At 59.2% G+C, this 27821-nt stretch overlaps 1 protein-coding gene across 5 annotated transcripts; it reads right to left on the reverse strand.

The window, feature by feature from the left end:
- Positions 1-685: 685 nt before the first annotated feature.
- TMEM201 (transmembrane protein 201) lies at positions 686-27266 on the reverse strand. 5 transcript variants are annotated; one of them, XM_063631969.1, is made up of 12 exons: positions 26951-27266; positions 20010-20130; positions 18967-19161; positions 17390-17566; positions 14260-14609; positions 13440-13643; positions 8017-8249; positions 5588-5659; positions 4692-4991; positions 4425-4483; positions 3607-3823; positions 686-2510 (listed from the first exon to the last, which is right to left on the reverse strand). In XM_063631969.1, exons 1-12 carry the CDS (start codon positions 27061-27063, stop codon positions 2413-2415), a joined length of 2139 nt encoding a protein of 712 aa, XP_063488039.1. In that variant the 5' UTR covers positions 27064-27266; the 3' UTR covers positions 686-2412. The 5 variants fall into 5 exon arrangements, with proteins under 5 accessions (XP_063488039.1, XP_055117847.1, XP_055117846.1 ...); XM_055261872.2 differs by lacking the exon at positions 4425-4483 and having other exon boundaries at positions 3607-3744; XM_055261871.2 differs by lacking the exons at positions 4425-4483; positions 26951-27266 and adding an exon at positions 22281-25511 and having other exon boundaries at positions 3607-3744.
- Positions 27267-27821: the final 555 nt, after the last annotated feature.

The following is a 27821-nucleotide window of genomic DNA, read 5'->3' on the forward strand; positions in this document are numbered from 1 at the left end:
CTGGTTCAGGTTGGTCCTGCCGGCCCCTGGGAGCCGGCGCCCCCTGCTCGCTGGCTGTGGTCCTCCTGCCCACTGGGCACTGGGCCAGAACGACAGCCCACCTTGGTAGAGCTCCCTCGGCATTGTGCTGTGGCCTAAGGGTCCCCATGTCATCCCTGGATGGCCGTCCTGTTACTCCTGTGTCAAACTGAAGCCAACAGAAATGCAGATCCAGTCACCAGAAAGGTGACCCCGGAGCTTGTGCTGTGACGCCCCGGCCATTCCCCATCCCCGCCGCCTCAGCATGGAGCCGTGCAGCAGCTCCAAGCCCTCTCTCAGGAAGATGAGGTCTTTTTCACAACCTGACTCTGGTCCCTGCAGCCAGGGGCAAGGACGGTCAGGGACAGCTGGTGGGCTCAGACTTTTCTGAAGAGCTGAGCTGAGCGCTTCCTGCCTGGATACCCCTTTTCTCTGCACAGCAAACTCTGGAGTGTCCTTCCAGCCCAGGCTCAGCCAGGCAGCGAGTCTCCCGTCCAAATCCCTAAGCCCCTCCAGGGACACTGTCCGGTCACGCTGTGGCCACCCCAACCCCAGAGCCCCCCATTGAAGAGGAAAGAGAAAGTGGATGAGAGCCCCCTTAGCAGGGACCCTACCCTACCTGGAGGGCCCGAGCTGCCCAAGCAAATGAATACAGACAGCCAGCAGGCATCATTCAAAGGCTGTATCTTTTTTGGTTTCCTTTTTTGCTTTTGTAAAGAAAAATAAGGTTGTGTTTTCTGTTTGAAACAAAACATAAAACCCCCTCCTGCCGGGCCTGTCCCCTGGCTCTGGGGGATGCTGGGACCGCAGGTCTGGGCAGGAGATGCCAGGCTGCCTGGCTGAGAGGAGGGAGTGCCCTCAGAGCCAGAGACGATGTGCATTTGGGAATGGAGTTTGGTTAAGCAAAAAATAAAAAACCTCGACACACACACGCCTGCTATACAAAAATGGGGACCACAAGGCGCTGCCTCCGAGTTGGAACCATTGCTGGCAGCTGGACTCAAAAGTCCTGACGCTGTCCTGGGGCCCCCGTTCCCCATGTTTCAGGGGTGGGCAGGGCAGGAGGGAGCATCCATAGCTCTCAGGACAGGAGTCAGGGGAGAGGAGGGTGACGTCAGAGCAAGCTCCTTCCCCACATTAAAAAAAAAGTATTAAAAAAGCACCCAAAGCTTAAAAAAATGAATCCTCCATGGCAGGGAGAGTTGGGGGCATCCTGCTTACTAGCAAAATGCCTGACCTGGCAAAATGTGTAGAAAAATAAAATTAAACTTTATCCCTGAATGGCAGAGTGAAGACCCTTCTTCCTGCCCCACAGTGAGTCTCAGAATCCACCGAGACAGCTGATTCCTCACCAACTGGCACCAGCACATGACCAGCAGACACACACTGCCCCAGGCCCATGTCCGAGGCCCAGGGTGGGACAGTGGAGGGGCTCTGATAGCCTCACAGCATCGGGAAGGCCCCTCCTCAATGCCAGCAAGGAGCCCCAGCAAGGGATTGGGCAGGAGAAGCAGGGGAAGATGGGGTTCTCAGGGGCTGAAGGGAGGCAGGTGCCCAGTAGGGTGGGCGAAGGGGTGCAGTCTCATCTGAGATCCGAAGGCCCCCCGCCAGCCTGCCCTGCAGTTCCATGCGCAGCTGAAGGACCAGACATGCAGGCCTGGAAACACAGGGCGAGGTGGGCCAGGGCTCTCTGCATTCTCAGGGTAATGGGGCTGCTTCCAAGAAGGTCAACAGAGGTCACAAAGCGGGGGGCATCTGGCAGGGGAGGGTGGGGCAGGGGCTTGCGCTGGTCCTGGAGGCCCAGCTGGGCCTTTGGCTGCTGAGACCTGGGAGCTCTGAGGATCCCGGGTGCCCTTCTGCCCACTCCACAGGAAGGGGCAAGACAGGGCAGATGATAAGGACCATGCTTCCCCCTCCCCCAGGGGGCCTTCAGCTTAGTGGGGCTCTGAGGTCACCCCAGGTGGGACAGGGGAATACAGTACAAAGATGTGACCACGCCTGTGGGCGTGGGGCCGGAAGGCAGGCCGGGCAGCTCCTGCTGCAGTTACAGTAGTACTGGCTTCCTTGCCAGGCAGGGCTGAACTGTGTGGGGCACCCCAGGGTCATGCAGCCCCTTGGGGCTCCCTGGCTTCGGGATCAGAGTGTCAGCACCAAACACAACCGATGTCAGCCAAGGAGGTGGGCGGGCAGAGAGTGTGACCTCAGACACACGCTCAGCCCTGCAGTCCGTTAGGTGAGGAGGGGCAGGTGTCCTGAGGACAGTCACAGTCCAGTGAGGTCAAGGCCCTGGAGACGAGGGCAGAGGTGGCAGCCCCTCCAGGGAGGGTCCTGAGGCCGGCAGTGGTGAAGCAGCAGGCACCGGGTTGCTCCCCTCCGAGGGGCTCCAATGGTGGGTCAGCGCAGGCTCTGGTACAGAAACGCCGAGGTGAAGAGGGCGTTGGCGGCCAAGCTCACGGCCAGGAGGCCCCGGACCAGGGAAGGGCCGAAACGACCTGCAAAGCAGAGAGACCCGGTCAGAACATGTGTGTGTGGGTGGGGTCGCTGTGCAGCTGAGCAGCCCCCTAGAGCATGCAGTTTGTGGGGAGCTCAAGGCTCTGCCCATGGTACTCCCCGAGACTGGTGAGGCTCACCCCCAATTCTTCTCTTGGCCAATGGCTTCCCTAGCAGGAAAGACCCCCCATCCCTGCCTCCCTGAAGGCACAGCTTTTCCCAACCCTGAGCCGCCAGGAAGGCTGTGGGCTGGGCTGTCATGAGCTGGGGCCTGGGTGATGAGGCAGTGACCACAATGGCCACTTTACAGATGAGGTCATGGGGGCTGGGAACAGGAGCACCCCGTCCAGGCCTCCAAAGGAATAAGCAGTCAACCCAGGTCCAACTGCCACATGCACAGCCTGCGTTCTCACCAAGGCCTCCAAGCTGCTGGGCCACCCTCCAGCCTGGGGCAGCACTGGCTTTGAGAGTCAGGGCAAAATGACCTGCCCAGGAAAAGCCCTGCTTGCTGATCTGTTCATCTCCTTCAACACACACCTCCTCCTCCCCACCCGGGGAGTGACGATGTGGACCACAGATCTGGTCTCTTGCCCCTGAGCCCCAGGGTTAGTGAGCAGAGAACCTGGGATCTGAGCCAGGCAGCTCGGTACCTGGTGCAGGCTGCAGCCCCAGCATGACGTGGTCCCGGCGCGCCCAGGCTCTCTGGGCACTTCTGGCCAGGATGGCAGCCTTCGGTATGTGTCCTAAATGGCAGCCACAGGCCATAGGTGCCTACTGAGCACTTGAAATGTGGCTAGTGCAGTGCAAGAACTACATTTCAAACTTTATTTAATTTTAATTCAGTTAATTTAAATAGCTGCCTGGGGCCAGAAGCTACTGGAATAGTGCAGATCTGGGCCCAAATCCCGAGAGTGAGAGTGCCGTCTGCTGAGTCCCTGACCCTGGATTCAGAGGCGCCGGGTGGGTTACTTGTCGGCCACTCAGGGACCACAATGTCCTGGAAGATTCTTTCTGTCTGCGCTCTGGACCCACCAGGGGGAGATGGTGGCTTCGGATGCGTGCCCACCCCCCTCCCCTCCCGCACCTCAGGGTGCAGACCTCTCCAGGTGGCAGCCTCCTCCGAGCAGCCCCTGGTGGTGGTGTCCACCACACAGGTAGATGACTGGGAAGAGTCGTCCTCTTTCTTGATGGAGCGGTTGCTGCAGGCACTGCCTCTTTCCAGCTTGGATCTCAGGTCTGCAGAGAGAAGGGTGTGCATCTCAGTGGTGCTCACGGCTCCCTCCAGGGACAGACATGGGGCAGCTGCACTTCCACTCTAAGGACAGTTGTCAGAAGTGGTGAGCCAGCCTGTCCCAAGCCACTCATCCACCCTGGACAGTGGGGGGCCAGGTCCTTGCTCAACTGTCCTGCCACCTGTCTGCCAGTATTCAGGCCCAAGGTGACCAGATCTCTGACATCGTTAAGAGACATGGGAAATCTAAACATTCGAGGCTGGGCACAGTGGCCCATGCCTGTGATCCCAGCACTTTCGGAAGCCAAGATGGGTGGGTCACTTGAGATCAGGAGTTCAAGACCAGCCTGGGAAACATGGTGAAATCCCGTCTCTACTAAAAATACAAAAATTAGCCAGGCATGGTGGCGCACACCTGCAGTCCCAGCTACTCGGGAGGCTGAGGCAGGAGAATCTCTTGAACCCTGGAGGAGGAGGTTGCAGTGAGTCAAGATCACGCCACTGCACTCCAGTCTGGGCGACAGAGTGAGACTCTATCTCAAAAAAAAAAAAAAAAAAAGGAAATCTACAAATTCATGTGAAAGTTGAAAGTTGTAGGTTTTAAAGGTTGGGGGCTAACTTTAAAAATTTTAAATGCTTTGCAGTACAGCACCATTTGAGTGAAACTATCTGTGGCCACACGCACCTGGCAATGTGTGATGTGTTTTCGATCTGTTTCAAGGAACAGAGGACCCTGAAGGTCAACTGCAAAAGGAGAAACTGAAATCAGCCATTAGAGGTCAATGTCCCAGAGGGTTCGAGTCACCAGAGCCGGAATGGGGTACCTAGAGCTCCAGGGTGGGAAGGCGCACACTGGGTCAGAGCAAGGATGAGCCCCCCCACCGCCGCACAGCCAGGCCTCTTGGCAGCAGAGGCCCTCCCACGGCCCCTCGGGGCGGTCAGAAGGCCGTACCCAGGGCGTGCTTCATGTCCTGCAGGGGCGGCTTCCGGGGAACCTGGGGCGGCTCCATGGTGAAGAGGCTGCCGTTGTGAGGCGAGTGCTCATCGGAGCTGCTGGGCGTGGTGGGGGCCTCTCCAGCGGGTGATGGGAATAGCAGCAGCTTCTGTCCCTTCAGGTTGAGCCGGGCAGGGCTGATGAGGGGCCTGCGGTGGCGCAGAGAGCCGGAGCTGGAGGCCACCGAGCCGGCCACGGAAGGCGCTGGGGAAGGGAGTGGGGAGGAGGGGCAGCTCCCCGACAGCAGAGAGAAGTAATCTGGAGAGGGGGAGGAAGATGATGTGAATGTGGGCTCCTGTCACGGCAATGCTACGACGCGCTATTTCATTTCTTGGGGCTTTCTTCTATTAACCCAGGAAGACAGGAAAGGTGCAGAGACTGGGGACAGGGCGAAGTCCTGCTGCAAAGCTGAAGGAGGAGAGGGTTGCCCTCTACCAGGCACCTGAGGGAGGGGAGAGATCCCAGAGCCTCAGCCATGGCCTCCTGCCCTTGATTTCCATCCAAAGCCCCAGGCACCATCAGCTGACAGCAAGGCCAGATAGCAGCAAACCCTGGAGGTACAAGGCCAGCTCACCTGAGGCCTTGCTGCCAGCTGGCACCTGGTGCACCAGCTCCAGCCGTGACTGCTGCTGAGGACAGCAGAGCAGCATGGTACCATCTGATCCTAGTGACTGTCATTCCCATTTCACACAAGAGGAAACTGAGGCACAGGTGTGTAGGTCACTTGCCCAGGGCTGAGATGTGAACACACACTTGGGATCTGTCTGACCCCAAAGCTCACACAAACCACCGTGCTCTGGAACGCCCGGGCCTCATGCTGCCCCGTCCCCCCCTTAGTTCTCTGTCCTCCTCACCTGAAACAGGAAACTCCCCAGATCGAGACACCTGAGATGGTGGGCGGCTACCGCTGAACAGATAGCCCGAGTCTGGAGACAGAGAGAAGCGGGCGACATGTCAGGCCTGTGGATGACGTGCAGAGGCCCCCATAAATGCTCTGCCGAAATCCCAATCCAGGCTTTGCTCTTTACAAATGTGCTTTCATGAAAACACAAGTGCTCATGGATCCCCTGGACTGCCGTCTGAGGGGTGCTGGGCACGTTCCCTTTTTGCAGATAAAGAAACCGACGCTCCGGCTGGGCGCGGTGGCTCACGCCTGTAATCCCAGCACTTTGGGAGGCTGAGATAGGCAGATCAGATCACGAGGTCAGGAGACTGAGACCATCCTGGCTAATACGGTGAAACCCCGTCTCTACTGAAAATACAAGAAATTAGCTGGGCGTGGTGGCAGGTGCCTGTAGTCCCAGCTACCCAGGAGGCTGAGGCAGGAGAATCACTTGAACCTGGGAGGCGGAGGTTGCAGGGAGCTGAGATGGCACCACTGCACTCCAGCCTGGGAGACAGAGCGAGACTCCGTCTCACAAAAAAAAAAAAAAAAAAAAAAAGAAACTGAGGCTCACAGCAGGTGGTGAGAAGAGTCGGCACCAGGCATATTGTCCACTCCTCGTTCCATGCCCTTCTTCCCACACAAGGGCCTGCTTTTCCAGCCATCTAGTCCTACTTTCTCCACTAATTGCAGACCCCAACTGCCTGCACTTTCGACCCACGGGATCACCAACCACGCTGCCTTTTCCTAAATCAGGCGCACGACCCCCAAGGGCAGGGGCCCCAATTCCAAGTGGCTGGCTGAGAGCTGAATGTGGGACCCGGGGACTGCCTCATGTCCTGTTGCCACCTGTGGACTCTGAAGGGTCTGTCGCAGCATGCAGATAACCCTCCCCTCCCGAGGCCAGGGGATAGGCTGGATAAGGGTGGTCACAAGAACCCAGCATGCCAACCAGGGTCCTTCTAGAGCCCATTCTATGGATGCTGGGAGAGGCCGTCTTCCTGCTGGGCATGGGCTGCAGGACACAGGGATGAGGCGTGAGGCAGAGAAGCGGACTGAGGACAGACAGGGAGACAGCAAGCTGGATTCTGGCCCCAGCGCCTGGGCCCGGTCCAGCGGGTCTCTGAATACGTAAGCCAAAGCCCTGCAGGAACTCCTGCCTCCAACCCACCCTCTGGCGATGGAGACCAGGCTTCTCCTCCCGACCCACCTTCTGGCAATGGAGACCAGGCTTCTCCCCCCGACCCACCCTCTGGTGATGGAGACTGGGCTTCTCCCCCCGACCCACCTTCTGGCAATGGAGACTGGGGTCCCATCTGTCACCGGACACTCCAAGACAAGCTTGTGCCCCAAGACCTCTGCTGCCACCTCAGACAGGTCGCTACTGTGTCCCTGCCTTGAGCCTCAACAGGGAGACTGCCTGTTCTCTGTGGGCGGAAGGCCCTGCCTTGGAGGCCTGAACCGGCCCTGGGATTGCCATGCTCCCCTCCCAAGGGGCTTGACACAGAAGTCCCTGAGCTCTGACACCTTGGTCAGTGCGCACAGTTTACTCGGCGTGCTCAGGCCCAGGACAGGGCTGCTCCTGGCACCTCCCACCCCAAGTTTCATTCAAGTGCCACCAGGCTGGAGTGCCCTGAAAATAGGGGGGTATCTCTGCTTACGGGAAAAGCAAAAGCATCCTAATATAAACCGTGGAGTGTGTGCAAAATGGCCTGCCCTCTAACCTCTAACCGCACAAGAGGAGAGGGGCCTTGGCTGGTATCAGCATCTCCTCCCCTAGAATAACTAGAGTGGCCCCCTTTGCTGAGGGGCATGTGGCAATTTTAGAGGAAAAGATTAGGGCACAGCACGGTGCACACATTTACCCAAGGTCATGTCACTAGAGCTGGGACTAAGGGGCCGTGCTGGGGTTCCCAGATGATATGGCAATTCTGGGCACTTTATTTTTATTTTTTTTTGAGACAGGGTCTTGCTCTGTCGCCCATGGTGGAATGCAGTGGTGTAATCATAGCTCACTGCAGCTTCCAACTTCTGGGTTCAACCGATCCTCCCACCTCAGCCTAAATAGCTGGGACTATAGGTGCACGCCACCATGCCCAGTTAATTAAAACAATTTTTTTGTAGAGACAGCGTCTCCCTATGTTGCCCAGGCTGGTCTTGAACTCCTAGCCTCAAGCCATCCTCCCACCTTGGGCCTCCCAAAGTGCTGGGATTAAAGGCACCTATTCCTAGCTAGCCCCATTTCTTTGGGGGGAAACTGAGGCTCAAAGCTCTGTGCTGCCTGTCTCTGTAGCAGGAACACTAACCACTCCCGGCCTTCCCTACACTATGTACCCATCCACAGTTCTGTCCCAGCTGCCCCCAGCCCTGACTGTCTGCCAATGCCTGGGCACCCCTTACCTGCTCGAGTCAGAGAGGGTATGGTTCCCAGAGAGAGGGCCCGGCTGAGGCGGCCGGGCAATGAGGAGGGTGAGGCCCGTCGAGGAGACCGGAAGAGCTGCTGGCTGGCGAGGGGCAGGAAGCTGGGCGGGCTGGGGATGAACAGAGACGCTGGAGAGCCTCCGACACTCGGGTGAGGGATGGCCAAGCTGGGGCTGGTGGGGAAAAGGCCGGCAGAGTCTCCTGGGAAGAACCTGCAAGGGCCCGTCAGGCACGGGACAAGAAGAGGGTCAGCGGGAGGTCCTGGAGGCAGCCTTGCAGTGGGTCCCACCCCTCTCCCACAGTGCAAGGTGGGGGCCTCAGCTGAGGTCCCAGAGGAGGCGTGCGTTAGTTAAAGCAGAAAAGCAATCCGACCACATTCACGCCATTAGGAGCGGGTGGCTGGGAGGTGCCAGCAAGACCCGGCCCTCCCCGCATGCCCCCTCCTACCCCCTCGGCTCACAGCAAACTATCTCCACTACGAGTCTCGGTATTAAAGTGACACTGTCGCCTTTGCCAACCTCATGCCAACCCTTTCGCCTTGAAGCAAAAATGCCCAGCCCCGTGCCAGGCACTCAATGAAGGTTAATGGACTTGGACTCCTTGCCACTTCTTGTTCTGTGCCGAGCCTTCCCACAGAGCGGCCGGGCTCAGGGACACCCTGGCTCATCTCCCAGACAGGCCTGGATCACAGGAAGTCAGGCCCCAGCACGGCTCTGGGCACCCTCTGTTCCTAGGTGTGATTCCTGGAAGTCCTCCCATAGCTCTGCCCTTAGGAGGCTGCCTCCTGCTCTCTGGCCTTGCACTCTGGAAACTCCTTTGAAGTTCCTGGTAGAGCAGAACTGGGGGGGCAGCCAGGCCTTGGAATCCCCTGGAAGAGGCTCTCACGGGACGCCAAAACCGAACTTAGAAGAGACCCATCCACGACCGCAAGGCTGCCCGAAAGACGGAAGGTGACAGTGTCTCTTTAACTTGAGATGGTACAAATCACACAACAGGACCCGATGGCCCCACGCCAGAACGACAACCATGCTTCTGATTAAGGCACCCAATTACAGAGGGAAGAGAGGGACAGAGGCAGTTAATACATTAGTCCACCGTCTGGACGGAGCTCCGGGGGTCCAGCCTTACCTCGGTGCCAAGGGACAAATGAGCCCAGTGGACAACGTGCTGGTGAGCGGGCAGGCTGGCCCACGCCCTGCAGGAGCCAGGGGCTGGCTAAGGGACCTGTGCCCAGCACGACTGAATGCTCGGGGATCGCTAGCCAAGCCGCGCGCCACCAACCTCTCAGCTACTTTCCCTCTAAAAAAGTTTTATAAGGAAAGCGTGGGGCCAGCTGTTGACTTCCCAGAGAATCATGTAACCTTTCTAATGCCTTCCAAGGTGCCAGGAGGCCACCTGGACTTCGGAACCAAAGGCGAGGCCATGTTTGGTGAATGTGGGCATCAAGGCAGGAGCTGAGCTGGGGACCCTGGGGAAGGGCCTGGTCAGCCGGACTGGACACATCCGTGTTCCGCCCACTGACCTGTGATTCTGAGGCCCAGCGCCCGCTGCTTGCCCCCAAGAATCCAGGGAAGGCTCCACCTCTACACAGAAGATGAGATTTTGTGTTGTCATGTTAGAATTCTGATTCCATTTGGCAGGACAGCGCAGCGACTTCAGGGAATGACCCTGAGGGCACCTTTAGGCAGGGGCAGTGAAGGTGTTGCTGGGACCTTGGGGCATGACCCTCCATGGGAGGGAGTTTGTGGGGCAGGGCTCTGCCCTGGGCTTCCTGTGCCCACCCTGCCCGGCAGCACAGACATAGCCAAGAGTCAGCCAAGGGTGACCAGGTCCCCCAGTGACCTGCGAGTACCGTTGGGGCACGCATGAAAGAAGGGTCCTAGTGGGCTGTGGGTATGAGGAGGTCAGATGGGCTGCGCAGCTCCTGGCCCCGAAGGGTGGGCTCCAGCAGGAGTGGCTGGGTCTTGCCAGTGCGTCCCCACTTTTCCCAGCTCCTGCTCACACCACCCGGGGCTGCCTCAGTGCTTAAAAGCTGAATCTCCTGGCCACCTGGCACAGGTGCTGTTGTTCCCAGTTTGGTGCCACTGACGATGGTGCTGTGGGGAGTTCCTTCGCAGTTTGACTCCCTCACTGTGATATGTGGGAACATCACTCAACAAGCAAGACCTCGTAAATCGCTCACAGGGCTGGGCTCTGTACAGGGGCCCCAGCGAACCTCTGCCAGCTAAAGGAGCCCAATCTGTTGGGCCCTGGAGAACTCCAAAGCTGCTGACATTTCCTTTGGTGAGAGACCCCCCTGACTGCCCTGTGACCTCAAACCACGTCTCAGAGAGGGACTAAGAGGCCAGGATCAGGACTGGATGCTTGGCTCTGGGAAGTGCCGGCGCGGATACGCTCATCTGACACCAAGGGGAGATGTCTGGTCTTCTCCGACCCAATCCCAGCCCACGTCAGGAGTGGAAGGAGAGAGACCACGTTTTAAGCAGCAGTTTATTGAGACGGAAAAAACATGACCCAGCAAAGGCGAGCGAGGCGAGCGGGGCCCCGAGCCAGCCGGTGTCACTGTCACTGGCTCCCAAACCTGACTCCTGTGGACGTGTCTGTACCCCAAACACAGCCGCCCACCCCAGCCCTGGCACAGAGCCCTTCTGAAAGAAAGAAAAAAGAAAGACGCGGCACCTGACGCCAGCGGGTAAAAGCAGGGCCCCAGAGGCATTTATTGAAAACACAGCATCCAAAACACGACATCTAGGCCAGGCGCGACGGTTACAGTGATGAGAGGGTCACTAGACAATTATCCACAATTCTACGACATGAGACAGAGACTCAGCAACAGTCACAGACAGAAAGGTCACGGGTTCCTTCCTGGGCAGGGTGGGGTGTGGCAGGTGCGGCGTGGAGGCTGCGTCCTGGCGGTTTGCTCCCAGGCAAGGGGTACAGGGGGCCTGCTTGGCCTGGGTGGGGACCTCAAGTCTGAGGGTGAGGATGGCTGAATCTACCTCGCTTATGTCTCAGGGACGGTCACCCGTACCTAGGATGACCCCAGCCGGACCCTAGAAGGTCTGATGGCCATCCCAAGTCCCCTCCGAGGAGAAGAGTTCCCTGGCAGGGGTGACACATTCCCAGTCAACAAGCCACAACACAGTGGTGCCTGCACTCTCTCAGCTGTTGCCACAACACTTGAAGGTGCTGGAATTTTCTCCACGCAGTGAAACTTTAAGGGACACATGGATAATTTAAAAAGTCACACAAAACTCTAAAAAAGGCAGGAATCCTCACTCTGCTGAGAGCTTCCTCCTGAGGTGTTGTTCCGGACCCCGGCAGAGGGCAGGAGCGACATCAGCTCGGCAGGAGGATCCTGGCCAGCGCGAGGGCTGGCTCTGGTTATTATAAATAATCTAATTTAAATACACACATACACACAGATGTCCTGCTTCTACCCAATGCCAAGAAAAGCAGAAATTAGCATCACACTGTCAACACTTCCTCGAGAACCGAAGATTCGAGACGCAAGCAACAGCATGGCCAGCCGACAGGACGCCTTCCCGTCCTGGCTCCGCCACGTCCTTCTCTCAGATGGGCTCTTTGTGGGCTGGGGGGGTGGCGTGAGTGGACAGGCAGGCGGTCCCCTGCCCCCTCAGGTAGACAGCACTGGGGGCCACTTCGGCTCACCCGCCCCCACTCCTCACTGCAGAACCAGTGGGAAGCGTGGCCCCGACCACATCTTTTCAGAGGGGTTTTCTCATCTCACGCTCCACACACAACAAGCTGAGCCCAGTAACGCTGGGGCCTTGTCTGAAGCCACACAGGTAATCAGGCACAGAGGCCACAGAAGCCCTGGAGGGTCTCCCAACGCACCTGGACTCCTCACTCGTGAAGCTGGGTGGGATGTGAGCTGCTACCCAATCACTGGGGTGGGGCAGCCTCTAGGATCCCCAATCACTGGGGTGGGGCAGCCTCTAGGACCCCCAGGCGTGGCAGATTCACAGCAGTGAGGCCTGGCACCCACCCCCCTAACCCATCCCGGCAGACCCAGGTGGCAGGTGTAACCCTCATGCACCTGTGATCTGCTCTTGCCTCCCCCGGGTTCCAACGCACAGGAGAGAGGAGCTGGCACACCCTGGCCACATCTGGAAGGTGAACTCGTGCTCAGAGTGGCGAGTGGCAGGACATGCGGGCCCCGAGGGAGTGGGCAGCCAGAGGGAACATGCCCGGTGGGGGACGGCTTCGGGCCACTCTCGACTGGGACCCCTGGATAAAGCCCCCAGGCTGGGAACTTCCTCTGCACGTGGCAGCCCCTCGACTTCCAGAGTGTGTCCTCATGAGCCACCTCATGTGATCCCCACACCCACTGAGCTGGCACCAAAGGGCTCTGGAGAGGGGTCCACCTCATTTCATAGATGGTAAACTGAGGCTGGGAACAGCAGGGGCCTGGCCAGGCCCTGCTACTGAGCAGCAGGTCTGTGGGCTGCCCCCTCACCTGAGTCGGAGGGCAGAGTGGCGCTGGGCCATGGCAAGCAGGCACCTGGGGAGGCTCGTGACAGGTCAGGGAGGGACAGGATGACAACGACCTGATGTCACTGAAGACCTGCATACCCTGGGCCCCTTACCCTTAGAAAAGCTCAGATTCCCCAAGGTCAGCACAGGCTCCTACTGCCCGTCTCAGGCGGGGTCTCGCTCCCCAAACTCATGGCGAAGGCCAGGCTGGGCCCAAGAACTGCAATCTCCATTCCCGGGGACTCGGGAAGGTCTCGGAGCAGGAGGCCAAGCAGCAGACAGAGCTGCAGCTCTGCCTCCTTCATGGCTCCATCACCTCCTGCAGGGCTGGTCCAGCCACAAGCAGGACCAAGGGGACAGACCACAGGTGCTCCTCAGGGGTGAGGCTGGGGCTCTGTGCTGCCCCAGCCTCACTCTGCTGCACCGTCAGGGCATGCCAGGGGCCCAGCCTGCAGCGACTGTCACTACCCCTGTGCAGGAGCTCAGAAGGGAAGACAGCAGGACCAGGACCCTCACCCAACAGTGTCAGAGCCAGGAAATGGCGTGGTGAGAGGCGGGTGCCTGGAGCTGCCAGCAGGAAGCCACGGGCCAGAGCCTGTGTGGGTGCTGCCCACATTCCAGTCACTAGGCCAGTGAAAGGGCCATTGGCCAGAGAGGTGGCAGCAGTTGTGAGTGGCTACAGGGCACTCGGGGATGGCTGGTGGTGCCGGAAAGGAAAAGGTGGGGCAGACTGACTCTTCGAGGCAGTGGAGGGACTGGGCCAGGACCCGGGGCTGTAGGGTGGGGATGGGAGGGCGTGAGCAGGTGAAAAGAGGCAGGACAGAGGGGGCCCGCTTCAGACCTGGCAAAGCCTGGGCCTGAGCATCCGCGTGTCCTCCCCCCGCAGTCATGGCTGCTTCTCTGACCTTCGGGGCCGGAACCTCCGTGGGCCTGTCGCCTTCCTTGTGGCCACAGCTGCCGTGAAGCCAACCAGGCAGCACAAAGATGTGGTGCTGAACTTGAGCGTGTCTAGCCAGCTGGGCGAGGCGGCCTGCAGGTGCTGCTCAGCCAGGTGCAGCCCCAGCAGCAGGGCCCACAGGCAGGTGCAGAAGGCGTCGATCCTCCGAAGCCTGAAAGGGAAGCAGCGGGGTCACTCCAGGGGAGGACAAGACCTCCTGGGTCCACGCCTTCCTTCCTGCCTCCTCTGTCTATACCTGGCCCTGCTCAGAGTCCAGAGCCAGGAGAGAGCGCGGGCTCAGAATCCCCTCACACTCACACGCTACCCGGCTCCGAGCAGGTGGGTCAGTGTTTCTCCTCAGCCTGTAAGTTCCAGCCTGTAACAGGGCTAAGGAATATTCCTCTGAGTTGGGGAGCAGGGGCGACGGGGACACAGCACTCACAGGACACGCTCCCACTCAGGGAACCCCAGAGCCTCCCATGTGAGCCCCCACAACCCAGGAGGCAGGTGGTTATCGTCATCCTGACTTGACAGAGCCCGAGGAGGAGAGAGGAGGCAACCAAGTCCAGCTTACAGTGGGTGTGCACAGGGCTGGCTCAGAGGGCGTCTGCTGTGCAGCCTCACCTCACCTACGACTCCCAGCCCCCGGGACCAAGCCTTGTACCAGTGACATGGTGGAGTTCAGCCTAGGGCTGTGCACCCAATGGGGTCTCTCGGCCCCCACCCTAGACAGTAATCCAGCACACAGTCCCCCACCCGCCAACTCCTGGCCCTGGCCCCATGCACACCTGATGCGGCCAGCCAGCAGCATTGCCAGCAGGCAGGTGAGCAAGCCCAGTGCCACGACGCCCGTCTGGTGGCTCTGCCCAAAGGCCCAGGCCTCACACAGCTTCTCCGCCATGTGCTCGGGGAGCAGGCCCAGCAGCTGCCGCCAGCCCTCGGCCCCAGGGGCAGTGCCATTGTCAGGTGTGGCTGAGCCATTGCCACCAGGTGGCAGGGCCAGGGGCACAGTGGTGCCTGGGGTGAAGTGTTCGCTGGCCCCATACAGTGCGGTGGTCAGTAGGAAGGCGCAGGCCAGGAAGGCGAGGGCACGGAGCAGGATGACCTGGACCGGGGACTTAACGGCGGAGGAGAAGTTCTGCAAAGGAGGAAGAGAGGCAGGTTAGTGAGATGGCCACAGAGCCACCCCCAGCCATCACCGGTGCCACTCTGTGCGGGGTTCTGGCCGGACCCATGTTCCCACACATCCTGGGCTTGGTTCAAAAACTCACTACTCAGTTCCACTGGCCTGCCTCACTTCTGGGTGGGGAGAGTGCTGCTCTACCACCCTTCTCCTTTTAAAGAAGACTTTCCATATTGTAGTGACCTTATTTTGGCTCACTGCAACCTCTTCCTTCTGGGTTCAAGCGATTCTCCTGCCCCAGTCTCCACAGTAGCTGGGATTACAGGCGCCCACCACCACACCCAGCTAATTTTTGTTTTTTTTTTGTAGAGATGGGGTTTTACCATGTTGGCCAGGCTGGTCTTGAACTCCTGGCCACAGGTGATCCACCAGCCTTGGCCTCCCAAAGTGCTGGGATTACAGGTGCGAGCCACCATGCCCAGCCAAGTTGAGCCCCTTTACTCTGGGGAAGCAACATGCCCATGGGGCCACCTCCTACCCTGCTCCCCAGGCCCCTTCATGTCATCAGCCAGGGGCCCGGCAGAGTGACTGGTGTCACCATGCATTTGTTATGTGCGTATCTGAGCATGGGTTTTGGGGTGGCCCTCCTGTTTCTCAGCACTTTCCTGGCACTTGCATTCGCCCTCCTAGCAGCGTTGGTGGTGCACTCCAAGCCCTGGACCCATTTTTTTTTTTTTTTTTTTTTTTTTTGAGACAGAGTCTCGCTCTGTCGCCCAGGCTGGAGTGTAGTGGCGCAGTCTCGGCTCACTGCAAGCTCCACCTCTCGGGTTCACACCATTCTCCTGCCTCAGCCTCTCCGAGTAGCTGGGACTACAGGCGCCCGCCACCACGCCCAGCTAATTTTTTTGTATTTTTAGTAGAGACGGGGTTTCACCGTGGTCTCGATCTCCTGACCTCGTGATCCGCCCGCCTCGGCCTCCCAAAGTGCTGGGATTACAAGCGTGAGCCACCGCACCCGGCCGCCCTGGACCCACTTACAGCTGTGGAAACCATGCTCAGGGAAGCTGAGAAACTTGCACACGGCCACGTAGAAAGCCCACACCTGGTATGCAGTGGCTCCAGGGTTTGAGCCCAAGACCATCTGGCTAAAACTAATTTTTATCATAGTACTCAGTTGATAGAACATTCTAGTTGTTTAAAAAATCTGATATGGTAGCAAAGAGGTTAAATAGTAAAATCTACCCCTACAAAGAAACTCCTATCCACCCCTTGTGTCTCTAGATGTGACCTGGGTCTGATTGATATGTGGTTTCCAGTCTGCGCTGGGACACAGCCATGACACCTCTGCCCTGCCACATGTCTGCACAGCAAGGCACCAGGTGGACCCTCTCCTGGGGCCTTTGGTTCTCATTCTGACTGCCTTGTTCCTGGTCTGAATAACTTACTACTGTACTTTTAAGGTTAATTTTTGACACAGTTATCTGTCCATTTATGTCAGTTCCAATTAAAATCACAATAGGGGCCTGGCACAGTGGCTCACGCCTGTAATGTCAGCATTTTGGGAGGCCGAGGTGGGCGGATCATGAGGTCAGGAGATTGAGACCATGGTGAAAACCCGTCTCTACTAAAAATACAAAAAATTAGCCAGGTGCCTGTAGTCCCAGCTACTCGGGAGGCTGAGGCAGGAGAATGGTGTGAACCCGGGAGGTGGAGCTTGCAGTGAGCTGAGATCGCGCCACTGCACTTCAGTCTGGGCGACAGAGCGAGACTCCGTCTCAAAAACAAAAACAAACAAACAAAAAAACTCACAATAGGAATTTTTGGTGAGTACTTGACAAAATGATGGAAAGTTATTTGGAGGCTGGGTGTGGTGGCTCACGCCTGTACTCCCAGCACTTTGGGAGGCCAAGGCGGGTGGATCATTTGATGTCAGGAGTTCAAGAGTTTAAGACCAGCCTGAGCAACAGGGTGAAATCTCGTCTCTACTAAAATATAAATATTAGTCAGCTGTGGTGACGCGTGCCTGTAATCCCAGCTACTCAGGAGGCTGAGGCAGGAGAATTGCTTGAACCAGAGAGGAGGAGGTTGTAGTGAGCTGAGATCGCGCCACTTCACTCCAGCCTGGGGGACAGTGCGAAACTCTGTCTCAAAAAATAAAATTTAAAAATAAATAAAAGGCTGGGCGTGGTGGCTCACGCCTGTAATCCCAACACTTTGGGAGGCCGAGGTGGGAGGATCACCTGAGGTCAGGAGTTCAAGACAAGTCTGGCCAACATAGTGAAACCCCATCTCTACAAAAATATAAAAATTAGCCGGGCATGATGGCGGGTGCCTGTAATCCCAGCTACTCGGGAGGCTGAGACGAGAGAATCGCTTGAACCGGGGAGGCAAGGTGATAGTGAGCCGAGATCGTGCCACTGCACTCCAGCCTGGGTGACAGAGCAAGACTCTGTTTAAAAAAAAAAAAGGACAGGTGCAGTGGCTCACACCTGTAATCCCAGCACTTTGGGAGGCCAAGGCAGGCGGATCACCAGAGATTGGGAGCTCGAGACCAGCCTGACCAACACAGAGAAACCCCGTTTCTACTAAAAATACAAAATTAACCAGGCGTGGTGGCGCATGCCTGTAATCCCAGCAAAACTTTATCTCAAAAATAAAATAAAATAAAATAAAATAAAAATAAAGGGGCTCAGCTCTGAAGAGCTACCTTCTGGTCAGTGGGGCCCAGCCTCCTGGGAGGGTTTCCTGAACAAACTCAACGCCTCCACCCCCGTCCTGTGGACGCAGCCTCTCACCTGTGCGTGGATCTGGTCGGCCTCCCGGCGCTTGAACTGGTGGCTGAGCAGCAGGGCGCGCAGCTGGCGGTTCTGGTGCTTGATGTAGTACTCCACAGCTGCTTGGCACGGCCGGCACAGCTTGTACATCTGCTCCAGGTGATGCCGGTACACCTCGACCTCCTCATCATACCTGCCCTGTGGGGTGGGGGGAACAGGCTCAGCGTCTGCAGGGGTGGCTGAGCTGCCTCCATCTTACAGGTCAGACGTGGAATCAGATCCTGACCTGCCACTTACTAGGGGATGACCGGGGACAAGTCAACCCCACGCTGAACCTGCTTCCCCTCTGCCCAACAGGACAAATGCCCACTGTGTACAGCCATGTGAGCTACCGGGAGTTAGAGCCAATCCAGGGCAGGGCCCACCAGTGATGGGGACACTAACAAGGTTCTGTTGCTCCAGGGACACACCCGCAGGCCAAGAGCTCAGGGTCTGCTCCCCAGACGCAGAGCTCCAAGAAGGTGGGTGAACATGGGGGAAGGTGGCTGCGGGCTGACACTGCCTGGAGTGGGGCAGATGGACAACCCAGACTGTGGTGCCTGCCCTTCCGCTTGAACACTAGAGCCCCTGGCCAGGCCTGTCTCTTTCTCTTTGTGGCAGGTGAAGGTTTCTTTCAGCTTCTGAAATAGCCCAGAAAACAAGTCCCCTCCCTCCCAGCCCTTAGACGTGCAGCACTGCAACTCTCCCTCCCTGTTTCTGAGGAAGCAAACGTTTCGGCCTGCAGGGCCGGGAGGGTCAAGAGTGTGATCCCTTGCTGGGACCAAGCATGCCAAAAAGCTGCCTGGCTGCCAAGTCACCCCTGCCTTCCTCTTCCTGCAGGTTCCCCATCCCTGCCTTGGCCTGAGTTCACCTCTGTTCTCCCTCCCTCCCAGGCTGGACCCCAGGAAAGCCAGTGTCTCTGCGCCCCAGCTCGGACCTGCCTCTTGAGGTGACAGGACCCCCTGGGCTGGCCGAGGGCAGGAAGGAGCAGCCAGTAAGCAAGACTCTTGGACTCCATGGAGGGTACAGGCGAGGCGAGGCTCCCAGCTCAGCCCAGCTCCTAATGCCAAGCCTCTCAGCAATGTCTTGCTTCCTCCTCCTCCCAGAAGCCACTGGCATCCTCTACCAACCCCACAGCAGACTGCTGGGGCCATCAGCAGGCAAGGCTGATTCAGAGAAACAGGACAGAGTGGGTCCAACGGGGCCCCACCTGGAACTCAAGGTCCCTTCCTCCCTCTGCCCAGGGACAAATTCCTCTGGACTGGCAGGTGCCGAGGTTTCCACGGTGTTCCTAGGCTTGGAACCCAGATAGCAGTGATTATAAGACACGGAGAGAAGCAGCTCAGCTCTAACGGGGTCGGAAGAACTAACACATCCTGGAATGTGCTGGCAGTGGCCAGGATGAGGGGGCCCCTTTGGGCACTCAGAACAGAAAAGCTGCTGTCTAGCAGAGCAGGGGCCAGAGGACCAGAGCCAGCACCCTGCACGTGCCTGTCCCCCAGCTGCTCTAAGCATCCCCAGCCCCAGCCAGGACCCCTGCCCTCCCAACCCAGCCTCACCTCCTCGCGGGGAGCGAAGGCGGCCAGCTGCTTGATCTTGGTGGTCTGGTGGTGGTTGCACCTCTTGCACAGCAGGACTTGGCTGCTCACCCACTGCTGTGGCTGCGAAGGGTCGCGCAGGCTGGGCGCGCTGCTCACTACGTGGTTCAGGTGCTCTAAGTACTGGGCGGGGATCGGCTTGTTGTAGTCGCCGTTCTGCGGGAGAGAGGTGGGACTCGAGGTAGGCAGGCCTTCCCAGCTGGCTCAGGCTTGGTGATGTCCCTGGGGGCCCGCCCCGCTCCAGGCAAGTGACGGTAGATCTCAAACATCTCCGTTCTTTTTTTTCTTCTGCACAAAACAGCAGCTGCTTTTCTTCTCAAGACATCTCCATGGAACCCAAAGGCCCACATGCCGAGTGAAGCCACCTAGTCTGAGCACACAGCAGGGCCTGCGGCCTGCTGCCCACCCACACACCTCTAGCCAGCATCTGTCCTCAGAGCCCTACTCTCTTCAAACTCAGTCTGCAAACCCTGGTCTAGTCCAGGGGACAGCACGCTATGACCCATGGATGAGCTGCCTGTTTCTGCAATCAAGTTTTATTAGAACACAGCCAGACTAATTCACTCTTGTATTATCTACGGTGGCTCGGCAGGGTTAGCAGTTGTGACAGAGACCAAATGGCTTCCAAAGCTTAAAATACTATCTGGCCCTTTGCAGAAAAGGTTTGCTAGCCCTGATATAGTACAGAGAATGAGATGCAGAGCCAGAAAGACCTGGGTGTGAACCCCAAATCTGCCACTTTTAGTGGTACAGCCTTGGACAAACTGCCATGGCTCCCTGTGCTGGGTTCCTCCTCAAGTGAGGGGACAGTGCCAGGGCAGTGGTGAGAATCGAGTGAGACAATGTACACGAAACACCATGCTCAGGGCCTGGAGAGGACAGGGTATGAGGGTGTGGGGCCCACTAGCCCCGGGGCAAGGCAGGGACACAGGGTGGTCTCAAGGTGCAAATCTCAAGATCCCCACCCCCGCGTGCCCACCCGTCCGCCTGCCTGCGACCCACACCTCCTGGAAGCCGTTGTACTGCTCGCAGTGAGGACAGTCCCAGCAGTTGCGGTTCCCATAGGGCACCAGCGTATCTTGGTTGCAGAACCAGCAGTTGACCATCGTGTGCGTTGGCTTCATCCTGTGGACCAAGGAAAGAGCGGGTTGGCCTGGAAGACCCCAGCCCCTGCTGGAGAGGGACCTCCATGCCCTGCCCCAGGGCCACCAGGGAAAGGGTGCTGGGAGTGGGATCTGGGATCTGGGGAGGAAAAGCTGGAGATGCTGGCCCCAGAACAGCAGGAGGAACAAGGGCTCTGAAGGAGAGGAACGCAGACTGGGTGCGGCTGCGTCTACCCAGGAGGACCAGACAGGGAGGCCACGGCCAACCTGGGCTTCTCAGTCTTCAAGGGGAGGAGGCCAGCTGGAGCCTCACCAGATCCCTAGGCTCCAGTGTGGACGCATGAGGACCCAGGGCAACCAGCTCCTGGTGGCCTGGGGCTCACATATGGAGCACAACAGGGGCCAGGGCTGGCCAAACCACAGGGCTGACTGGGACCAGGTTCTAGGACCACCCCTCCCCCACGAGGTCCTTGATCCTGGGCTGCAGAAAGGGTGCGCCCCAGGGAGCTTCCAGATTGAAAGGGGCCTCCTGTGCTCCAGAGAGAGAGAGTCCCAGGATGTGAGAGCCAAGGAGGCTGAGGGGAGGGAGCAAGTGACAGCTGCCCAGCCTGGGGCCAACCCTCTCTGGTGGAGGGGACAGTGGCCCTCGCTGGCTACATGTGTGGTGACAGGTGGGGCCTCGGGATAATCCCAGCCCAGACACTGGGGGATCTATGCTCTGGGCCCCCCTCTACCCACCTCATTGGCTGTGGGACACGGAAACTGGGGAGGGGTGGGCAGAGAGATCGCCACTGCCCAAAAAACCCCCCCAGTTCTAGAAATCCAGAAACAATGTGGGTGACAGGCAGCAGCTGTGGGAGCCCTGGGACCCCGGCTTTGCTGCTCCGACTCTCCACCTCTCCCCCGGGGCCACCTCCAGCTCGAGGACACCGCTTGGGCCCCTGCCAGAGTGGGTAGCCACTCCCTGCACAGACGGCCCCCCGTCCACAGGACCAGAGAGCACGGCCCTCTGGCCTTTCATCCTGAGGCGCTGCTCAGAGAAAGGAGGACTGAGCCCCGGGAAGTTCCTGTACTCTCAGCCTCAGTGTCCACATCTGTGAAGTGGGGGCAACCACAGCACCCCCGGCTTCTGAATGCTGCAAGGACGCAGTGACACAAGACAGAAAGGTGCTGTGCTCTGCAAAGGGCCAGCTCTGTCGCTAACCCATCGGGCTGGCCAGGGGCCTGAGCGGGAGGCTGGGCCCTGGGAAGCAGGGCTCCCGCTTCTGACACCACTGCTGCTGCCCGGCCCTCCCTCCACCCCCTTCTCCTGGCCAGGGGCATATGAAGGGAGATCTGTGATCACCTGTCAGCTGGGGACAAAAGCACCTCCCTCACAAGGGACTGCTCATGGGACGCACTTAACAGTGCCTGGCCTAGAGTATGTATGCAAAAAAGCCAAGTTACATGGAGGGTGGGGAGGCTTGGGAGAGAAGGGGAGATGGGACCAGGCCCTGTGGGGAAGGCCCAGGGCCCACAAGAGCAGCTGGGATCTCCCCTAGCAGCCTCGGCCCACATCCTTCTCACCCCACACCCTTTGCCCCAGCACAGGCCCAAGCCCTCACAGAGGACAAGGACCGCTGCATCTTGTCAACAGCATGGAGACAGTGGGCAAGGCCTGCGGACCAGGGACGAAACAGAGCCAGCCAGCTGGGCAGGCAGCACGGCAACAGGCACGGCCTTGGAGAGCAGCTCTGCCTTCTAGGGCCGCAGTCTCATCCCTCACCTGTCAAAGGGAGCTGCTGAGCGTCCCTGCCCCAGGAGAGGCCACTGTGAGGATCCTACAGGAGAATGCAAGGAGGCGCTCAGTGCTTGGCATTAGGACAGCGCCACCGGGCGCCGACTACACAAACAGCCAGGGAAGGAGACTCGCTCTGGGGCATGTGGAGACCTGCTCTGCTGCGATGCCTGCATCTAGCACTCCTGGGCAACTAAGCACGTGGACTTCTCTGTGCTAATTACTACCTGTTTTACAGGCTTCTTTGTAACTGTGCACAGGGGCGTATCCTGATGGGTGATAACCTGCTTGTGTGACCCCCTCCCCCAGAGCCCTGTGCCGGACAAGGCTCTGCACCCAACTGCCTTTGGGTGACAGGCTTCCTATCCCCATGGAGGGCCCCTCAGCTCTCTTACCCTGTTTGAAAAGGAAGGTCAACCCTTGAGCCTGCCTGGGGCACCAATGACAGCTGAGCAGGGGCTGTGGCTTCTGTCCAGGGCGCCTGCCTGAAGCCCCGCCCACCCCAGGAAGTCATGTTTCCATTCTGAATCTCCAGCTCTGTTGCTAGGGAGATGGCTCCGCTGATCTAGAATGAGGCGGCCTGGAAGGGGAGGGGGAGGCAAGGGATTAGCCCTTGTCCCTGGGGCCAGCAGCTCTAACTCCTGTCACTCTCAGCCCTGGGTAATCCCTGCTAGAGTTGGGGGTGGGCTCTCTCATGGCCAGAGCAGCTGCCACCCACTTTGGCCAGACGGGTCCTACCTGCCAGGGGGTCCTGTCGCACAGTGCCTTTGGGGGCGAGCCCTGAAAGGTCCCAAGAGGCAGGTAGGTCAGGGGTCGATGGGGAGCTAGGCATGAATTGCAGGTCCCCCAGGCGCCAGCGCGGCGGCGTCAGACACATGACCGCATGTGAAACACTGTCCACAGCTCGGACAAGGTCCCCACGCAGGTGGGGGCATTCCTGGCCCCTGGCCTATGCTTGCCTCTGCTTTTGCTCTGGGAGAAGCCCCCAAGTTTCCCTGATAAACCCCTCAGCCCACTTCTCTTCTGCAAGCCAACAACCTCCGTCCTTAACTTGACTCTGGGACAAACAACAGTTGGTGGACAAGGTTTGAGGTAACATGACAGAATGTCCCTGCAACACAAGCAAGAGAGGAGCTCGGGCCTGGAGGGGCTGTCCCCTGCCCACAATGGTCCCAGCTCTGGGGGGACAGCAGCTGGCCCTATGGGTCCCATTGGATGGGTGGACACGAGGGCCTGGAGGCCACTCTCCCAGCTCCTGCTAGCTCGATGCTGAGCCCCTGGGAAGCCTGAGGAAGCCCGGAGGGAGATGGGTCCCTAAGAAAAAGCTAGGGCAGCTGCACGCTCTGTACCTGCCCCATCCACAAGCTCAACATACACACTGAGGGAAAACAAGACGGGCACGTGTCCTTAATGATGACACCACTCCAGAGCCCTGAGCACGGACATGTATTAAAACAAAGCTCCTGCAGGATGCCTCACTATTCCCTGCAGGTGGGAGGGGCTCTGTTCTAGGTGCGAGCCCAGCACTGGGTCCTCAGCCTAGGAAAGGACCAGGTAGGGGGCACCTGCTAGAGGGGGCACTGGATGGGGCTTGGTCCCTGCCCTGGGGAGCTCAGTGGTTGTAGCAGGCTGGCCATCTCCCAGTCTCTGCCCAGCCCTGGGAAATCATCACCTCCTCAGACAGGGGCCTAGCACATTGCTCGGGACCTGGGACACTATGTGCTGGCCCCAGTGGGGGGTTGGAAAGACTGTAAGAGTCAGGTTCCCTCAGGGGCCAGGGAGCCAGAGGCCAGCCTCCCAAGCAGCTCCTTGCCTGCACTTCCTGCTTAAGTGGGCAACATCGTGTCTCATTCAACCAGAATGACCAGAGAAGAGGCCTCCTCGGCTTCAGCGACAGCAGCATCAATATGCAACTCAGAACTTAGGGCTGCCAGGGCCTCCAGCCCGTCTCCAAGCAAAACATACTTGAATCCACAGCAGCAACTCCAACATCAGGATGGAAAACGCCCCAATCCACCATTCTAGGGTTAGACTCCAGCCTGGTGCGAGCGGAACATCCCATCAGTTAAGCAAGCACCACACTAGGCTGGCAGAGATGCAAACATGAGCAAGACAAGAATGACGACCTCCCAGGGCAGCTGGTGACAGATGCCACAGGACAGAGGCCAATAAGCGGGGCATCTGCGGTTGCCCTGAAGCACAGCTGTGCTCACCAGCAGGGCAGACGGCAGAGGGAGGGGACCACCCAATGTGTGCCCGGGGTGCGGCGGTTGCTCAGGGAGAGCGTGCAGCAGCAGGAGAGTGAGTGGGAGGGGTGAGCCTGGAAACGGGAAGGGCCGTTACAGGGGACTCTGACTTCCAGAATGAGGCTCTGCTGCATATCCTCTGGAAGGCTGCATCCTCTTTGTCCCCAAACACTAGAACAGAGACAATCCCAGTAAACACCAACAAAGCCCCGGAGGCGGGACGGTGGTGTGTGCAGGGTGTGCTGGCAGAGCACCGATCCTGGGCATCGTTTGAAGAGGGCTGAGGACAGGCACCCGAGCAGCAGCGTCCAGGGGACAGGGAGGCCTAGGAAGCCACAGCCTTCACGACAGCCTGGACACAGGGAAGTGAAACTGGGGCATCTGCCCCCCAACTGTGCTGACCGTGGTGGCTTCCCATGGGTGCAGAGAAGCAGCCAAGGGGCTCCGTGAGCACCCAGAGGTTGAAGCTGGGCTGATAGCTGAAGTTCTGGTGCGAGGCAGGGCCCTGCCATTTAACAGCCGGGTGATGTGGGGCAGGCAGCCCAACCTCCCCAAGCTTTGGTTTCCTCATCTGTAAAATGGGAGAACAGTAGGGCCCGTCCTGGCAGTTTCACGAGGAGACAGTGTTCTGTGCCTACAGCCATCAGCTGCTCCCATCAGTAACAATCACGGAAGCGAGAGGACTCCATGCGTGGGGAAGCCAGGGCGGGCCCTGACTGAGGCTGTGGGAGGACTCAGTCCTTCAGAGAAGCAACCTCCTTCCCAGGCGCTTCAGCCAGTCCTAAAGCGCAAGGTGGGGCTGACCTGCCCGCTCCCTCTACATCTTCCTCTCTGTCCACCTCTGTGCTGAACCTGCAAACACCCACCCAGCCAAGTCGCCTTCCAAAAACAGCTCTCCTTACATGCCCTCCCGAGGGTCATTCAAAACCCACGCTGCAGCCAGAGTCAATGCTTGGTTCCTCGCTGTCACAGCACTCTCCTCCTCGGAGGAGGGCTCAACCTCTTGCTAGGTTGGTCTGGCTTCTGAATCGTGACAGTGGCCAATTTATGACCTCCAGGTGAAACCCAGTGCTCTATGAGGACATCTTAAAGCATCCTGGGAAAGGCTGGCCCTTCTCAGCCCAATCAGCAAGGATCTCAATGGCACACCATGACCCGCTGGTGTCGTCAGGGGCATGAAAGGACTTCCAGGCACCCTCCTAGTTCCCCTGGCACTAGCTAGCCCAATACCTCTCCAAGGCCCCAGACTCTTGTTTCCAGGAGATAGAGAGCTGTGGCCAGCAGGGCAGGAAGGGGAGACAGGACCCCTGAGGACAGCCGCAGTGTGTGGCACAGTGAGCCACCCAGTCCAAGTCCAGCCTCAATAAACACAACAGAGATGCTGTGTGGCTGGGAGACTACCCCCTCGCCCAGGCTCTGATCCTTGGGGCAACACCCCCCATCCTGGGTTAGCTGAGAGGCGGCTTTGTTCAGGAAGAACACTGGGTGCTGGACCAGCTCAGCTGGCAACATGCTCTGGGAATCTGAGCAAATCACCTGAGGTCTCTGGACCTCGGTCCCCTGGGTATAAAACCACCGGCTTGGACAAGCTGGTCCTGCAGATGCTCAGCTTCCAGAAATCCAGCAGAAACTGACATGGAGAGACTTGGGTTGTCAGGGACTCCTGGGCTGGGGTCACTCAATCCCCAGCTACCCTCCTCAGTCACATCTGGCCCATCCTCCAGACACAGCGGATGTCCCCCCCATGCCTTCCTCCTCTGGGAAGCCTCTGTGACTCAACCACCTGTACTTCTTTTTCCCTGTTTTCCCCCTGGAGGAGAGAAGCAGCACCGGTACCGGTTAAGGAAGAACAAACAGACCAGCCAGACGGTCAGGGTTCAAACTCCAGCTCTGCCACTTGCTGCTGAGTAGGCAAGTCCCTTCTCCCCTTTTACCTAAGGGTGTGAGCTCACTGCATCCCTTGCCGAAGCTGCAAACCCATCCACTCTTTCTAGGATGTTCTCACAACCCCAATTTCCCCCCTGCCCTCTGGAAAGGTGGATCAAGTGGAAAAACAGTAAGCTCCCTGCGAGGCTCTGATGAAGCAAGAGGACACTAAGCTTTTATGCCTGGCGATAGAGGCCGATGAAAAAGGCCAGATCTGAACCCGGGGGCCCGCATGGCCCGTGAGCGGGGCAGGGATGAGGGTGGCCCCGGCCCGTCTTGAACTGTTTTGAGGCATCTCAGGCCTTGCCCACCTCTGGGAGGCAGCCCAGCCTAGGGATCTGCCCTGCAGGCTGCATGAGATCAAACCATGATTCTTCTCATTAACAGCAACTTATTCAACCTCCCCGTCCATCATCTGCTCTAGTGTAAGCAAGGGCTGTGGCTCTGAAACGCGCGGATGTGAGGCGTGTAGGAAAACACCCGGGACGTCACACGCCGAGCGGCAAGCGCCAGCCGCGATCGCCAGTATCGCCGTGCACCGGGGCCCAGCACGGGGCTGAGGGCAGGGGCGGCCCGCGCGCACCGACTCCAGCCCCGCGCGGCTCCCAGAGGAAGTTTGTGGCCCCCGCGCGGCGCTCTCGCCCGCACTCCACGTTCCCGGAGTCCCCGCCGCCCCCTCGACTCCGCAGCCGCTTCCCGACTGCAGTCCCAACCCGGTCTCGGGGGGCGGCGGCGCGCGCCAGGGGTCTCGGGGGGCGGCGGCGCGCGCTGGGGGTCTCCGCGCGCCCGCGGGCAGGCCGGGTCCCGGCAGAGGGGGGCAGCGGGCCGGGGCGGCGGGGGGCGGGCCTGGCGGGCGGCGCAGAGGGCCGCGTGGGGCCGAGCCGTGCACTCACCTCCGCGCGATCCGGTAGAGCAGCACGCCGGCCGCGGCGCACGCCGTGACCCCCAGGCCGCCGGCCAGGCCGGCCGTGGGGCAGCGGGCCAGCAGCGCGCTCACTCCCTCCATGGCTCTCCGCGTGGAAGGACAGCAGGCCGGCAGGCGGGCAGGCGGGCAGGCGGGTAGGCGGGCAGGCGGGTAGGCGGGCAGGAGGCGGCGACGCCGGGGGCGCGGGCCGCAGGCGGGACGCGGGGCGGCGGCGCGCGCCTCCTCGCGCCGTGACCTTCGTCGCTTTGTAGCGGGCGCGGGCCCGCCCCCTGACTCGGCGCGCTCCCGTCTCGCAGCCAATCGGGACGCGGGGTGAGCCCAGGTGGGCGGGGCGGCGGCGGAAGCAACAGCGCCGGCCCGGGAGCGCCCCCGCGCGGCCGGAGGTGGAAGGCGGCGCGGGGAGGGCGGGGCACGGAGCCCGGTTGGAAAGCCCCGCCCTCTGCCTCCCGCGCCCGCCGCCAGGCCAGGAGGTCTGGCTGTAGACAGTCTACCGAGCTTCTGCTAAGGGGAGCGTCTCCGGAGTACGCAACTGCTTGTAATTAGTTTTTTTCCCCCTCGCTAATCCTGTCTAGTTAAACCCAGCCTATGCGCCCAGTGCTGTTTTGCAGCTCCTTAAGCCGCTCTAATGGTTGAAAAACTAGCTTTTTAGAAACACGATCATCCACGGATAGGGACATGGTTGAATAAATCATAGGACAGCCATAGTTCGGAACATAATGCAACCATTAGAAAGAATGCCAGATCCAGGCAGGGCGCGGTGGCTCACGCCTGTAATCCCAGCACTTTGAGAGGCCGAGGCGGGCGGATCACGAGGTCAGGAAATCGAGACCATCCTGGCT

Source organism: Symphalangus syndactylus, chromosome 22 (assembly GCF_028878055.3).
Source record: "Symphalangus syndactylus isolate Jambi chromosome 22, NHGRI_mSymSyn1-v2.1_pri, whole genome shotgun sequence".
Lineage (NCBI taxonomy): Eukaryota > Metazoa > Chordata > Mammalia > Primates > Hylobatidae > Symphalangus > Symphalangus syndactylus.